A 16,394-nucleotide genomic window follows, 5' to 3' on the forward strand; every position below is an offset into this window, starting at 1 on the left:
TCTTCTTCTTCCCCCACTTCTTTTTCTTCTTCTTCTTCTTCTTCTTCTTCTTCTTCTTCTTCTTCTTCCTCTTCTTCTTCCCCCACTTCTTTTTCTTCTTCTTCTTCTTCTTCTTCTTCTTCTTCTTCTTCTTCTTCTTCTTCTTCCCCCACTTCTTCTTCTTCTTCTTCTTCTTCTTCTTCTTCTTCCCCATTTTTATATTTATATAATATATATATATTACACAATTCCATGCATATTTTTTATATAAATTTACAGTGTTAAAAAGAATAAAAATAAAGAAGAAGCACTCAAGAAGAAGGTGTGTCCAAAGGTATATATATTATATAAATATAAAAATGCCAAACATTTGGACAAACACTTCTCCTTGAGTTGGCCTTCCTGATTTCTTATTTTTTTGCATGTTTGTCAATGTTTCAAATCATCAAACTAATTTAAGTAAAAGTACTAATTAAGTAAAAGATAACACAAGTGAACACAACATGTAGTTTTTAAATGAAGGTTTTTATTATTGAGGGAAAACACAATCCAAAACTACATGGCCCTGTGTGAAAAAGTGTTTGCCCCTGTTAAAACCACAGTTTTAGCAAACACTTTTTGACAATCAAGAAATCTGTTCGCAATCAAGAAATCTCTTAAATAGGACCTGCCTGACAAAGTGAAGTAGACCAAAAGATCCTCTAAAGCTAGACATCATGCCGAGATCCAGAGAAATTCAGAAACAAATAAAAAAGGAGTGGCCGGCTGACTAAAATTACCCCAAGAGCACAGCGACGACTCATTCAAGAGGTCACAAAAGACCCCACAACAACATCCAAAGAACTGCAGGCCTCACTTGCCTCATTTAAGGTCAGTGTTCATTACTTCACCATAAAAAAGAGACTGGGCAAAAATGGTCTGCATGGCAGAGGTCCAAGATGAAAACCGCTGCTGACCAAAAAGAACATAAAGGCTCGTCTCATTTTTGCCAGAAAAACATTTTGATGATCCCAAAGACTTTTGGGAAAATTCTCTGTGGACTGAAGAGACAAAAATTGAACTTTTTGGAAGGTGTTTGTCCCATTACGTCTGGAACATCATACTAACAGTAAAATTTGGTGGTGGTATTGTGATGGTCTGTGACTGTTTTGCTGCTTCAGGACCTGGAAGACTTGCTGTGATTAATGGAATCATGAATTCTGAAGGAGAATGTCCGACCATCTGTTTGTGACCTCAAGCTGAAGAGAACTTGAGTTCTGCAGCAGGACAATGATCCAAAACACACCAGCAAGTCGACCTCTAAATGACTGAAGAAAACCAAAATGAAGACTTTGGAGTGGCCTAGTCAAAGTCCTGACCTGAATCCTATTTAGATGCTGTGGCATGACCTTAAAAAGGTGGTTCATGCTCGGAAACCCTCCAATGTGGCTGGATTACAACAATTCTGCATATATGAGTGGACCAAAATTCCTCCACAGCGCTGAAACAGACTCATTGCAAGTTATCGCAAACGCTTGATTGCAGTTGTTGCTGCTAAGTGTGGCACAACCAGTTATTAGGTTTAGGGGGCTTTTTCACACAGGGCCATGTAGTTTTGGATTTTGTTTTCCCTCAATAATGAAAACCTTCATTTAAAAACTGCATGTTGTGTTCACTTGTGTTATCTTTAACTAATATTTAAGTTTGATGATATAAAACATTAAAGTGTGACAAACATACAAAAATAAAAAGAAATCAGGCAATTCACACCACTGTATATATAAATCAATATATTACTGTGACCATGTTTATAAAAAAAAATATTAATGAAAAATATAAAAGATGCGAAATTAAAACCTTCAATGCAGCACACATTTTTTCAACGTTTTACTGATGTGCCAAGTTTCAAATCAAGAACCAAAATCTGCCATGATGCACTCATCTGTAAATTAAAACTGTTTTAATTACCTAAATACCTAATTTATAACATTATATATATATATATATATATATATATATATATATATATATATATATATATATATATATATATATATATATATATATATATATACATACAGTGAGGAAAATAAGTATTTGAACACCCTGCTATTTTGCAAGTTCTCCCACTTAGAAATCATTGAGGGGTCTGAAATTGTCATCGTAGGTGCATGTCCACTGTGAGAGACATAATCTAAAAAAAAAAAATCCAGAAATCACAATGTATAATTTTTAACTATTTATTTGTATGATACAGCTGCAAATAAGTATTTGAACACCTGAGAAAGTCAATGTTAATATTTGGTACAGTAGCCTTTGTTTGCAATTACAGAGGTCAAACATTTCCTGTAGTTTTTCACCAGGTTTGCACACACTGCAGGAGGGATTTTGGCCCACTCCTCCACACAGATCTTCTCTAGATCAGTCAGGTTTCTGGCCTGTCGCTGAGAAACACGGAGTTTGAGCTCCCTCCAAAGATTCTCTATTGGGTTTAGGTCTGGAGACTGGCTAGGCCACGCCAGAACCTTGATATGCTTCTTACAAAGCCACTCCTTGGTTATCCTGGCTGTGTGCTTCGGGTCATTGTCATGTTGGAAGACCCAGCCTCGACCCATCTTCAATGCTCTAACTGAGGGAAGAAGGTTGTTCCCCAAAATCTCGCAATACATGGCCCCGGTCATCCTCTCCTTAATACAGTGCAGTCGCCCTGTCCCATGTGCAGAAAAACACCTCCAAAGCATGATGCTACCACCCCCATGCTTCACAGTAGGGATGGTGTTCTTGGGATGGTACTCATCATTCTTCTTCCTCCAAACACGTTTAGTGGATTTATGACCTAAAAGTTCTATTTTGGTCTCATCTGACCACATGACTTTCTCCCATGACTCCTCTGGATCATCCAAATGGTCATTGGCAAACTTAAGACGTGCCTGGACATGTGCTGGTTTAAGCAGGGGAACCTTCTGTGCCATGCATGATTTCAAACCATGACGTCTTAGTGTATTACCAACAGTATCCTTGGAAACGGTGGTCCCAGCTCTTTTCAGGTCATTGACCAGCTTCTCCCGTGTAGTTCGAAGCTGATTTCTCATCTTTCTTAGGATCATTGAGACCCAACAAGGTGAGATCTTGCATGGAGCCCCAGCCTGAGGGAGATTGACAGTCATGTTTAGCTAAAAATCATATATTGTGATTTCTGGATTTTTTTTTTTAGATTATGTCTCTCACATTGGACATGCACCTACGATGACAATTTCAGACCCCTCCATGATTTCTAAGTGGGAGAACTTGCAAAATAGCAGGGTGTTCAAATATTTATTTTCCTCACTATATATATATATATATATATATATATATATATATATATATATATATATATATATATATATATATATATATATATATATATATATAGATGCCAAACTCGCAACCATCCTGTACCATCTAGAGACGTACAATTGCCAATTGGATCCCACCACATGTGTGGAGTTTTGACATTGGACCTCCTGTAGTGTTTAAAGGCTCTGGCATGGAGAAGCTGGTGCAGGATCTGTGATGATCACGAATGTTGAGCTCAGTAGCTCCTAGTTTTATAACCATAAAACTGTATAAGACTGTAGAAAGAACATCACTTATAATCTTATACTCCAGTACTTATGTTATTTCTCACTCTCCAGTTTTCTGTATTGTTGAAAGATTTATGATCAAACTCTTGATGTCACACAAATGAGGATGGGTTCCCCTTTTGAGTCTGGTTCCTCTCAAGGTTTCTTCCTCATAACATCTAAGGGAGTTTTTCCTTGCCACAGTCGCCATGGCTGCTCATCAGGGATAAATGCACACCATTCACCTTGACTGTTAATTTCTGTAAAGCTGCTTTGAGACAATGTCTGTTGTGAAAAGCGCTATAGAAATAAACTTGACTTGACTTGACTATATACATACACGAATATATAATAATATACATTTCATATTTTATAATATATAACGAATGAAAGTAAATAAAATTAAGTAAGTGTTCCTCATAAATGAGTGATAAGCAATACATTGTGTGCAGCGCATTTATTAATTTGTATATCAGCGCAGCCTCTAGGGGGCATCAGACCGGAAACTCGTGAAAATACATTTCCCGTGATGCAACAGCACGACTTTCGTCATTTGGGTTGAAGCAAGTTGGTTAAAATGCAGCATCCGAATTGACTGTGTGTGTGTGTTCGTTCACTCAGTAGTGTGTGATCATGGCTCCTGTGTCAGATCCCTGCTCTTTCTCCTCTTTCTCGAAGTGTGTTACTCGCCACGTGAACCTGTTTTATCATGTGGACTTCGACAGTCATGTGCTGAAAGGGAAGGTGGCTCTCACGGTGGAGGTGCTGCAGGAGAAATTCACTGATCTGGTAAAATAAAATCTGTATTTTATATTAGAGATGTCTCTGAGCAGGTAATGCTAGATAGCTGTAAAACAATCACATGAACCCCAGAGCGGCGTGTAATGTGAGCTGTGTTGTGTAAAGTGTGTATTATTGTTAGAAATATGAATTGAGTGCACACACACATACACACACACACACACACTCTTACAGCGGCAGTGTCACAGCTTGTATGGTTTGTGTTTGGTCTGCGTATAGATACAGTTTGAGATTGATCTGACTTTTATTCCGACAGGAGTCTGGAAGATTTCTGAAGTGTGTTAGATACATCCTCTGAGCCTGTGTATATATAATTTTTTATATGAAATGGGTTTATAGAATCCGGCTTTCTATGTGCTAAGATTTTTTAAAACTCTTATAATCTGCACACAGAACTGGATTAATATTAGTTTGTTCAACTGTTGATCTTTAATCAGATCTACACGCCGCCACACCTGTCTGTAAATCTCTACAGGTCACCCAGGCTTTATTTGCATGAAGCGGTATTTCTTTCATACCTGTTCTCATACAAACCCCGCCTTCTGAGCTTGGATTGGTTATTCGGTCACTGATCGGCGTGCTATGATTTGCTATAATTACAAGTATCAGCATGTAGCCAATCAGGTTGCAGGAGGCAGACTTTTACGGAAACTGGGTGGGAAAAATAACGACTGCGAGTCGGTCATGAACTTTGGTTCGGGTGTGGATTTCGACAATCTGATGGCAATGACAAATTTACATTGTATAGAATGAATAAAATGAAGATAGAGAACACATAAATATGTGTAAAAAACAAAAAACACTATCAAGGGCCTCGAATTAAACTATTATTAATTAATATTCATATTCTACTACAATGAAGTAATACTCATTAGGTTAATTAATAATTATTAATTATTAATTAATTATATATTCTCTGAATAAAATGACCAGATTAATTAATTTATTTTTCTTCCTCTTCTTCTTCTTCTTATTATATACCTACTATTATGCATTGTATTTTTACTATTCTTTTCTGTTGCCATAAAAATGCAAATAGGGTAAATTACACATTAAAGGTTAAATAATGACACTGTACTTGAAGTATTTGTGTATGGGTAAAATACAGGGGTTTCCTTCAGACCAATGCATAATAAAAAAAAAAAGAAAATCTGAAATATTCAAGACAGTCAGTCATGTTGTGTTTTAACACAACATGTTTAGCATTGTGTTAGTGTATTGGAACAAAAATTCGTTTTCAATGCAATGTTTCAGTGTCTAATACATATGAGGCCTGTCAGTTAGGTATTAGTGCATTCATCTAAGAAAACTCGGATATTCATATAACTTTATATTCACAAGTCATTACTGTACTTAACTGCTTGGTACTTTGTCCAGTGTTATTAAAGTTAAACTCCACTGATAAATGGCTGATATTACATCCTTAATAAATTATCTTTTGTATTCTAGACTCTAGACACGAATGACCTAAAGATCTTTAAGGTATCAGCCAATGGCCAGGCTGCCAAGTTTACCCTGGGAGAGAAGCAGGGCTATAAAGGCAGCCCTTTGGAGATCAACTTGCCCTTTGAGCTCTCACGGTATCAACACACTCTTCATCTCTGTAGTTTAATGCTCACATACGGCCGTAGATTGGAGAGTTTAATAGCGGGACTGTGATTGTGGGTGTTATTTTTTTAAATCAAAGGCTGTTTTGCAAAGACAAGAGCGCTTATTGAAACATACAGTATTATACAGTAATTAACACATCGTTACAGGTTTACTTTACCATATTAAAATACTGTGTGATGTACAACAGATGTGATGTTGTGTGTTCAGTGGGCAGCATGTGATCGTAGAGATTGAGTTTGAGACGTCTCCAAAGTCCTCGGCTCTGCAGTGGCTCACTCCTGCACAAACTGCTGGCAAAAAGCATCCCTACCTTTTCAGCCAGTGCCAGGTATGTAGTCTGTGCAAGACCAGGATGTCATGAATTCCACACCAGCAGGCATGCATCTTTAGTAAAATCATGACCACATTGCTTGTATTATATCAGATATAAATAGTTGTTAGCTCACCAGCCTCTCTCTCAAGGTTATTTGACAAAAACTGCAATCAAGACTTTCCTGCATTAGAAAAAAAACTTCAGCTTGTCATATTACAGGGAAAACATAAAACCTCCATCCTGCTAAATAAACACCTTGTAGAAAACTTCATCCCACACATTTATAAAATGCATAAATCTAGAAATTAAAAAGGCAATCTGACCAATTGCATTCAAGATGTTAAGAATCATGTAAAATGCAGTGGAGTGAAGAGTGTTAATAAAACAGTGGCTTCTGTAGCTGGATTGCTAAGATCAGCAAAACATGTCTTTCAACGTTGCTCAATATCAGTTGCCTTTGCTTTATGACTGCTATTATTGATGTGCATTATTGGTGCATTTACATTTAATGGCATTTATCTAGGGCGATTTATATTTCTCATTTATACAACTGAGCAGCTATGGGTGTTAAGAGCCATGCTCAGGGGCCCAGGAACGGCAGCTTGGTGTGGCTGGGATTTGAACTCAGATTCAAAGTCCAATGCCTAAACCACTAACCTACCATCTCTGGGTAACAATATGAGTGTTAAGAGCGTTTCGCTAGCCGATTACAGGGCTTCAAGTAATTAGTTTCCTGAGATAAGCATGTAATTAATCCTGAATATAACACTAATTCTGTATAGGTATATTATATAGCATCATTTGTAAAGTAAAAGTTCTTCACTGTTAAAAACATGTATAAAACGTTTCACAATACAGCAAACAACACAATGAGATGTTCTTTTATTTTAACATTCAGTTTGGAAAAAGAGCTGCTTGGTCCTTATCCTTTCCTTAAAAGGTGCATATGATTTTAGGGTAGTGTCTCAGTGCAATGAAGTTTGATGCACACAAGTTCGACATTTTAATTTCTTTAAAATGTGTTTAAATGTGAGATTAGTGCACTCGCACTCCTGTTACACTTTTCTCTGTTGTGCTTAAATAACCAAGATCTACAAATCTTTCTTTAACTCCACAGGCTATTCACTGCCGGTCTATGCTGCCCTGCCAGGACACTCCATCAGTGAAAACCACATACTATTCCCAGGTACCCCAGGTTCAACCCTTGACCTAAAATATGTTATTAAACAGGTTATGAATTAAATGTCTTAGTTGTTATTTTGTTTAATTTCACTCTGAAGTCATGAATCAAATGTTTAATTAAAATGTATTTACATTTCTTCTACTTGTGAAAAACACTAGCTGTCAGAGGAATTTTGGTCAAAAGATAGATTTTTGAATCTAACATTTTCCTGCTGGAAGTTCCAACCATGATTTATTTTAAACAATCAGATTTTCATTCAAAATCTCCTGCCATTTGTTGAAGTTCATGATACCATGCCTTCTAAGGGCATTTAGAGTGAAAACAAACCCTGCAACATCACAGATCCTCTACTGTTAATGTAGTCAGTATGTTGTATGTTTCTGTGTCCAAGGTGTCAGTGCCCAAAGAGCTGATCGCACTTATGAGTGCAGTACGTGATGGACAGGAGCCAGATCCAAGTGACAACAGCCGAATCATTTACCGCTTCAGACAGCCGGTCAGCAAACATATCTCTCAGTTCTTTTCAGTGTCTGAAAATACACACAACGACAGACAGTTTCTCTTCCTCAATTTGTGACACTTGTCTACAACTGTCTACAAATAAACAAAGCTTTAACACTTGTTTTTTGCCAAATTATGTTTGGAAAAAGTTGATTATAAAATTACATATTCATGGAAAAAAAAACAGGTATTGATTAATAATAAAGACATTAACATTAGAAAATAATAAATGCTCTGTTTATGATTATGAGAATTGTTTATGGTTACTAGGTTACATACTGTTGGGAAATGTTCTTGTTTATGTTATTTAGTGAAAGTTATTTATACTTCACACAAAATGTGCAGATTCTAAAATAAAGAACTGTTGGAATGGAACTTTTTCAAGTTTTGAAGATCAAAAAGTTAAAGTTTTGAAGAAATAAGGTTTACTTAATAATCTAAACATCTTATCAGCCAAGCCACATTTAATTTTTATTCTACTGATAAAACTGGGGTGAAACCTGAGGTGAAAATGTTGATGCAGGGTAGCATGTACATTATTATCTTTGCGTGTGTTAATGTGTGCATGCATATGTTTCTTTCTCAGGTGGCCATGCCTTCTTATCTTATTGCGATGGTGGTGGGAGCTTTAGAGAGCAGGTTGTTTCTCTTGTCCTTCCTTTTGTCTTTTGTCTGTATTTTTGTGCACGTTAGAGATTCTGTTACAAAAAAGTATAATTATCAGTATAAAATCCACATTACTGCATAGATTAGATTATCAGATATGTTTGAGTAGCTGGTCATATAATTATATTATTATAATACTATAAAGATCCCTACTTGCATGTTCTGTGACTGCTGGCCATAAGATGAAAAGTCAATGTAAAAAAAAAAATCTCTTTAAAAAAAAAAAATAATAAAATTCTAATTTAAGTGTCCTGGATCAACACCTTTTTAACCTGCAGTTTGGTACTAGTTACTTATGTTGAACTTAGGTGACTTAAATTAAAAGATAGGTTGCAAAAAAAAAAAAAACCCCAAACATTGTGTCATTCAGCTTTGTGAATTGTGTAATATTACACAAGTAAGAGTCTGGGTGACACATTTTTAAAAACTACTCTGGCATGCGAAGGTTAATCAGAGTGAGTGAGATTTAAACTTTAATGGCACATTCACACCTATGATGAGGGAAAATAAAAGTCTCAGGTAACATTGGTGTTCACAGGTGTAAATTGGTGTTACTAATTATACATTCAATTAGGTAGTTGGAAAGGTTATCCCTCAAGAGCAATAGATTAGACTTGCTAGACTGTTATGAAAATGTGTATCTGTTGTACAGGGAGATCGGGCCCAGGTCCAGAGTTTGGTCAGAGAAAGAATATGTGGACCAGGCTGCATTTGAGTTCTCAGAAGTAAGTGTGACATGATGGTGTGTGCTATGTCTAAACCATGTGGAATTCATGTTTTAGTGTGTGTGTGCGTGTGTGCGTGTGTGCGTGTGTGCGTGTGTGCGTGCGTGCGTGCGTGCGTGCGTGTGTGCGTGCGTGCGTGGTAGACGGAGACAATGTTGAAGATTGCGGAGAGTCTTGCAGGGCCGTATGTATGGGGACACTATGATATGCTGGTGCTTCCTCCTTCTTTCCCCTACGGCGGCATGGAGAACCCTTGCCTCACTTTTGCGACACCTACTTTACTGGTTAGAGCACACACGAACACTGCTAGCATTTTCATTACAACAGCTTTATTTGCAGACCTAAGGATGCTTTGCAGCCTGCTAGCCAGTTTCCCCTTTTCTACAGTTTTGAAACACATGTTAAACCTGTTGCAAATGTGTTTAAACAAACACGTGCCTTCTTTATTATTAGTACGGTTTTTATTGTTAAGTATAAATATAATTTTGAAATGTGGACCCATGATTACTGGGGTATTTATATAAGTTCCCCACCTCCATAAGGTCAATAAACTGTTTTGTTGTTTTTTTGTTTTATTACTAGGCTGGAGACCGGTCTCTTGCTTCTGTAAGTTTCTCTTATTGTGTGGCAAATTTAACTTTGCAAAAGAATGAGTAGTAATTTGGCACCAAACTATTATTCAATATGTGGAGAATATTATTATTATTATTATTATTATTATTATTATTATTATTATTATTATTATTTAAATGTTTTTCTGATTTTGTTTTTGTGACCTCTCATCTGTGTTACTGTAGGTCATTGCTCATGAGATTTCCCATAGTTGGACTGGGAACCTGGTGACTAATAAAACCTGGGAACATTTCTGGTCAGTCATCATACACATACTCTGATTATCTCATGTATGTAGATAAAAAAAACTATTTCAGTTATCACTGATTACTTACACAAGGGCAATTTTTGGTTTTGGTAAATGTATTTTTTATTCATCTGTTTAGTCCATATGTCAGTGAAAATAATTTTTGATCATCTTTAAAGATGACCAGTTCATGCATCTTGTGCAACATTCTTTTTCTATAGCATCTAAATGAATGGAAAAAAAGCACCTTTTTTATTTTGTTGTTGTAAGAAACCCCTTCATCCTTGAACTATGTATATCTTTTGACCCTTTGTAGGTTAAATGAGGGGCACACTGTATATTTGGAGAGAATGATTGGCAGGGCGATGGAAGGAGAGCAGTTCAGGCAGTTTAAAGCAATGGGAGGTTGGAAAGAGCTACAAGAGTCTGTAAGACACACAATCCAACCTACCTGCTTATTTTCTACAGCACAAATACATATACACAAGTACATAAACCAAGCAGCTCACACGTGATTGCTGCATGGTGTTTTCACAGGTGAACCATTTTGGTGCAAATAATGTAAAAACTAATCTGGTGCCAAACCTTGAAGGTGTCGACCCCGATGAGTGCTTCTCCTCTGTGCCTTATGAGAAAGGTTTTGCTCTCCTGTATCACCTGGAAGAACTTTTGGGAGGCCCAGGTAGGCACACACACATGCACACAAACACACGTATTGATTTATGTACATTATAGTGGCCCAAATTTTGTCTATGACATCCATATATGCATGATGAACATCAGAGTCCAAAAACTATGGACATTAGAATTTTGTATGGATTTAATTTGGAGTTTATATGGATTTTGTCCTTTCCTTGTTAAAAAGAGCCTTCAATTTTCTGTGAAGGATTTTCTCTATATTTTGGAGTATGGCTATAGTGATTTGCTCATTCAGTCGCTGAAACAGATTAGTTTTTTTGAGGTCAGACTGATGTTGGGCAAGAAGGCCTGGTGCACAGTTTTTTCAAAAGTGTTGTGTGTTTGCGGTTAGGGCTCTGTGCAGGACACTAGAGGCTCAGATTCACTTTTTGGCCACATAGTTTAGTTGTCAAGTTGTAATAATTATTTGATAATCATCTTGGCACAATTCCTTAGTGAGTTTACAAACATCTTTGCCTTTCATATACAGAGGTGTTTATGGGCTTTGTGAAGTCCTACATCCAGATGTTTGCCTACAGCAGTGTGACCACTGATGACTGGAAGAACTACCTGTTCACCTACTTCAAAGACAAGGTGAGAAGTACTTGTGTGAGGGTGTGTTTCCTACAAGAACCAGGATCAAGTTTAATTTTGTGTAATGGTTTCAGAAGTAGAGTTGCAGAGTAATTTCTGCCTTGCAAACGAACTAAGTGAATGGATTTGCTGCAATGGTTTACCTCAAGTTTCATAATATGGGTGACAATATTTAGCCTTATCTTTTGAAAGAAGGTTATGTGCATACCTCAAATGACAAAACAAGTTATTCAACTTGCATTACTGTGTTCCTGCTCATGCTTTTGCATTTTTTAAAATAAAAATAAAGAACAACAAAACCTCTCCTTAAGTCTTTTACATGTGTTGCTGTAATTCTTTAGCATGCTCTCTTGTTATTATTTTGCTCCATATCAGGTGGACATCTTGAATAAAGTGGACTGGAATGCATGGATGCACACTCCAGGAATGGCCCCTGTTAAACCAGAGTAAGGTTTGCTGTTTGTGTATACATGTGTGTGTTCATTCTGTACTTGAATATATCTATTTGCTTGACATTTGAATACATTCCTTGCTTAGATATGACACCACTCTGGCAGACGCCTGCACTGCACTGGCCCAGAGATGGGTGAAGGTAAGCTACTAGATCTTTTGTTATAGAATATACAGTACTGTGTAAGAAAAAGTCTCTGACAATTCTAAATAAATGTTGTAAAACAAAGTTATTTAAAATAACAAAAAATAAAAAAATAGTAAAAACGCACACCATTCACCTTCACTGTTGTTTTCTGTAAAGCTGCTTTGAGACAATGTCTGTTGTGAAAAGCGCTATACAAATAAACTTGACTTGACTTAAAAAGTTTTGTGTGTTTGATTGTCTCTCAATCTGTATGGATTGGTAGGCTAAAGAGGCAGATCTGTCCAGCTTCAGTGAGGCTGATATAAAACAGCTCTCCTCTCATCAGCTTATTGAGTTCCTGGCTGTGCTGGTACATGAGGTACTGAGATCTATACTAACACAATTACTACATTTTAATAGTCTAAAATAATGCTTATTCCACACTCAGGTGATCTACATGTGTAACACTAGAGCTGAAGTTATTTACAGTATACTGTATCTCTGTGGTCTCTTTGCATAGTCTGTCTTTGTTTTCCTCAGGACCCTCTTCCTGTCTCTCATGTTAAGAGGATGCAGGAGGTGTATAACTTCAACAGTGTCCGGAATGCTGAGATCCGTTTCAGGTATACAGCAGACAGTGATTACTGATGTTCTTGGTTAAGGTCATGGTTGGGGCTGTGTGCTAAAGAGGTGTATGTTTAGTGTTAAGTTAAAATATTCAGGGTGAGAGTAAAGCTGTTTTTTTCAGAAGATCCATTTTAATCCCTTAAATGTGTGGTTATCTTTGTTCCTTACTCTGAGGCTCAGTTATTCTATATTTAGGACATTGATTTTAATTTTCTTTTTCTTTCCAAAAATCATCTTTATTATTATTATTATTATTATTATTGTATTATATTTGAAGTTTTAAACAAGCACTGACGTTGTAAATAATCATAGATCTTCTTAGATCTTCTGTAGAACTGTTTACTGTTACACTGATGCTGAATTAACACATATTTAAAGGTAAAAGTTATTAGTTGCAAACTATCTAAGGTGTTTGTGTGTATTTGTGTATCTATACATGTAGGTGGCTGCGCTTGTGTATTAAGGCACAGTGGGAAGAGGCGGTTCCTCTGGCTCTGAAGATGGCCACAGAGCAAGGCAGGATGAAGTTTACACGCCCGCTCTTCAGGTAACTTAAGAGCAATAAAAATATTACAATAGGAAGTAGGGATGATTGATTGATGAAAGATGAAGGGAGTCTGTGGAAACTGTTTTAAAATATCCTCTGGTTGAGACATTTCCTTCTCATTTTCCTTCTTGTATTTTGCCTGGTGGTTTTTCTTATTCCAAATCAGCAGTACTTCTTTTTTAACAGTATTTAACTGGTCATACTTCTTTTTTTTGTTTTAGTTGGTGGGCTTTGTAACAGATTAGACATGACCTGTATTTTTTAAAATTCCATTTTGCATGATCCTTTCCACAATACAAAGATCTTTTGTGAGGATCTGAAGTAGCATTGTTTGAATTTTGATTTCTTCTTGATTGTTCTTAGTTCATTTCTGGTCTGATCCATATTGGCTGCAGCTTTGTGGTGGATTCTGTGTTAGGACATGCGGCTGGCTTGTTTTTAGAAATACTGTTCTCTATTGGGTTGTAGTTTTGACCACAGACAAGATGTTTGCTTCTTGTGCGTTGTAACAGTTTTGCAGACTGTGAATCAGTCCTCAAAACTAGATATTTTATCTGCATTTAGAGCAGCCTAATGTAATGCAGATGTTCTTTTACACTTATGTCCATGGTAACTTACATGTACATGCAGTTGTCTGTTGTTAATTGTTTTAGATAAAGCCTGTTTTGTTTTGTATGGTTTCTGATGGGCTTTTGATGCTGTGCTCAAAATTGCTGAATAAAAATAACCTCATTCATTCATAATTGTTGAAAGCAGTTTTATTAGCAATTTGGGCACCTTATTCTACCTTTTTAGATAACCTGTAGTAGTGATTGAGTCAGGGAGAAGTAAGCCAGCATTGTAAAAAGGATAGACTTTTTGTTTTGCATTAAATCTACATTCTGTCTGATGGAGGTAGTTTATTATGGCCAGAAGGCATCATTTTGGTGTGTGTGTGTGTGTGTGTATGAATTTTACAAGGGTTTTTGAATTCTCTAGTAGTGGCACTGTACTCATTGATATAAGGATGTGTAAGAACCTCCTAATTTTCATTTTATTTGATCAAGCTTGTTTACACACTGTTAGTTTAGCATCTGCTACATGAATCTTAACTTTTGTGACTAGCATTAGTAGCGGTCAATAGATTATAATCAGTAAAACATGAACACCGTTACACTATGACAAAATTACTGTGATGCAGCAAAGTGCAAAAGGAACAGCATGCCACTTAGTTCCTGTTATCACTTACATAAGAGAAACTATGAGCAAACATTCTTACATTATCTTTTGGAACTAGAAAAATAAGGATGTTTTGTTTAGCTTTTTTAATTTCCTATTGCTGATAAAATTTGGACAACATATGGACAGTACATTTGATATGCCTATCATACTCATTCATGTAAAAAACTATTGATTTGGCATGTTTTGCTGTTTCTTAACTTAACTAGAATGAGAATAAAAATAGAATACCGTGTGTGGTTCTCCTTCATCATCTTGTGTCTGAGATCTACCTATGGGAAGGGCATCCATACCTGACCTCTGCAGAAGCATCCAATTGCACCAAGTCTGGCTTGACGCTACCTTTTCTCAGTTAACATTCTTGCATTCAAGCTGCTTTATGCCCTGTGCATGCCCTGCGGGGTTACATCGACAGGACAAACCCTTTTAGGAGGAACGACCAGCTCTTCGTCTCTTAGACCATCCCGATCACAGGGAATCCCATCTCTAAGCAACGCCTCTCTCGTTGGCTTGTGGAAGCTATCTCCTTGGCGTATGAATCTAAGGGAGTGCAGCCTCCAGGTGGCCTCAGGGCTCACTCCACTAGAGGCTTGGCTGCTTCTTGGGCTCTGTTTGGAGGGGTTCCCTTGCAGGACATTTGTGCCGCTGCAAGGTGGCCACTCCACAAACCTTTGTCAGGTACTATGATGCTTGATGTTACCCAGACCTCAGTGGCTCATGCGGTCTTGAGTGTGGGCTATTCGAAGCCTTGTGCTACTAGGCCTGCACTCCTTTTAACCCTGACTGCCCAGCCCAGTTATGCATGTTTTCAAGCATGTTAGTCTGTACCCTTTCCTGACACCCAGATTGGTCCAATCACATTTATATCAACATGTTCTTTTCTGCATGTGGCCTGCATGTTGGGTGTCGTCAGGGTTTTAGCGTGCATGTTACCACATGTCATGTTTTACAGGGCTTGGTTTTTAACCCTCGGAGTGTGTGAAGTCTCTGGGACGTGCCGAGCACCACCTTGAGGGTCATCCTCTGGCTTGCAGGGCCTCGCCGTGAGTGTATTGGGCAACCGGGGAGTTGTCTATATCTCCCATAGGTGGATCTCGAACACAAGATGATGAAAGAGAACAATAGGTTACTGTTCTTAAACATCGACAAGCAACCAAGTTTGCCCAGCTTGCTGCACGAGAAGCCAATATGCTCACTGAGGAAAGCCAGACTTGGTGCAATTGGATGCTTCTGCAGAGGTCAGGAACAGATGCCCTTCCCATAGGTGGATCTCTCCACTCAATATTTCAGAGAACCAGGGTTACGAACAGTAACCTATTGTTTTGTGCTGTGAGAGGAAACTGGTTAAATGAAGCATTGATGCATTCATTCAAAAATGATGGAGTTTGTATTAGTGTGTGTCAATGACGCTTTCTTATTCTTTTTCTCTCAGGGACGTTTACAATTTTCCCAAGTTCAGTGATGAGGCTGTAAAATGCTTCAAGGAGCATTGTGCTGGAATGCATTTCGTCACCTCCACCCTGGTGTCCAAAGACCTAAAAATTACCCAGCCCAGTAGCACAAGCTTATAAACATGTTGCAACGATAAACCCTGTGCTGTGTGACCTTGATAAGAGAGTTGTAGTTCTCTCAGCAGACACATCTGTCTGGCTTGGCTAATTCAGTGCTTTATGTCTTAAAAGAGATCTTTATCTCAGGGCAAGAGGGGAAAGTCCTGCTTTTCCAAATTACACCGCTTTCAATCACCTACATAATCAGTTTGTCTTGAAGAAAATGTCCTTTTACAGATCACCACACTGAGCAATAAACACTTCAACCACCTTGGCTAGTGTAAGTGTGTTTATTCCACTAGTCTTACACTTTCAGGACACTTTAGAATGAATTTTTATTGACTATAGAATTTGCTTTTAAATAAGAACCACTTGTCAAGA

General features: G+C 37.4%; 1 protein-coding gene across 1 annotated transcript; it reads left to right on the top strand.

The window, feature by feature from the left end:
- The first annotated feature begins 4,094 nt into the window (after positions 1–4,094).
- lta4h (leukotriene A4 hydrolase) lies at positions 4,095–16,284 on the top strand. Its single transcript, XM_083528206.1, has 19 exons — positions 4,095–4,352; positions 5,814–5,944; positions 6,183–6,303; positions 7,406–7,474; positions 7,863–7,967; positions 8,559–8,611; positions 9,291–9,363; positions 9,507–9,647; positions 9,946–9,969; positions 10,161–10,231; positions 10,539–10,650; positions 10,760–10,904; positions 11,391–11,494; positions 11,870–11,940; positions 12,032–12,086; positions 12,355–12,450; positions 12,612–12,694; positions 13,141–13,245; positions 15,896–16,284. Exons 1-19 carry the CDS (start codon positions 4,197–4,199, stop codon positions 16,032–16,034), a joined length of 1,854 nt encoding a protein of 617 aa, XP_083384332.1. The 5' UTR covers positions 4,095–4,196; the 3' UTR covers positions 16,035–16,284.
- The last annotated feature ends 110 nt before the right edge of the window (positions 16,285–16,394 follow it).

Source organism: Silurus aristotelis (genome assembly GCF_946808225.1).
Source record: "Silurus aristotelis genome assembly, chromosome: 24".
NCBI lineage: Eukaryota > Metazoa > Chordata > Actinopteri > Siluriformes > Siluridae > Silurus > Silurus aristotelis.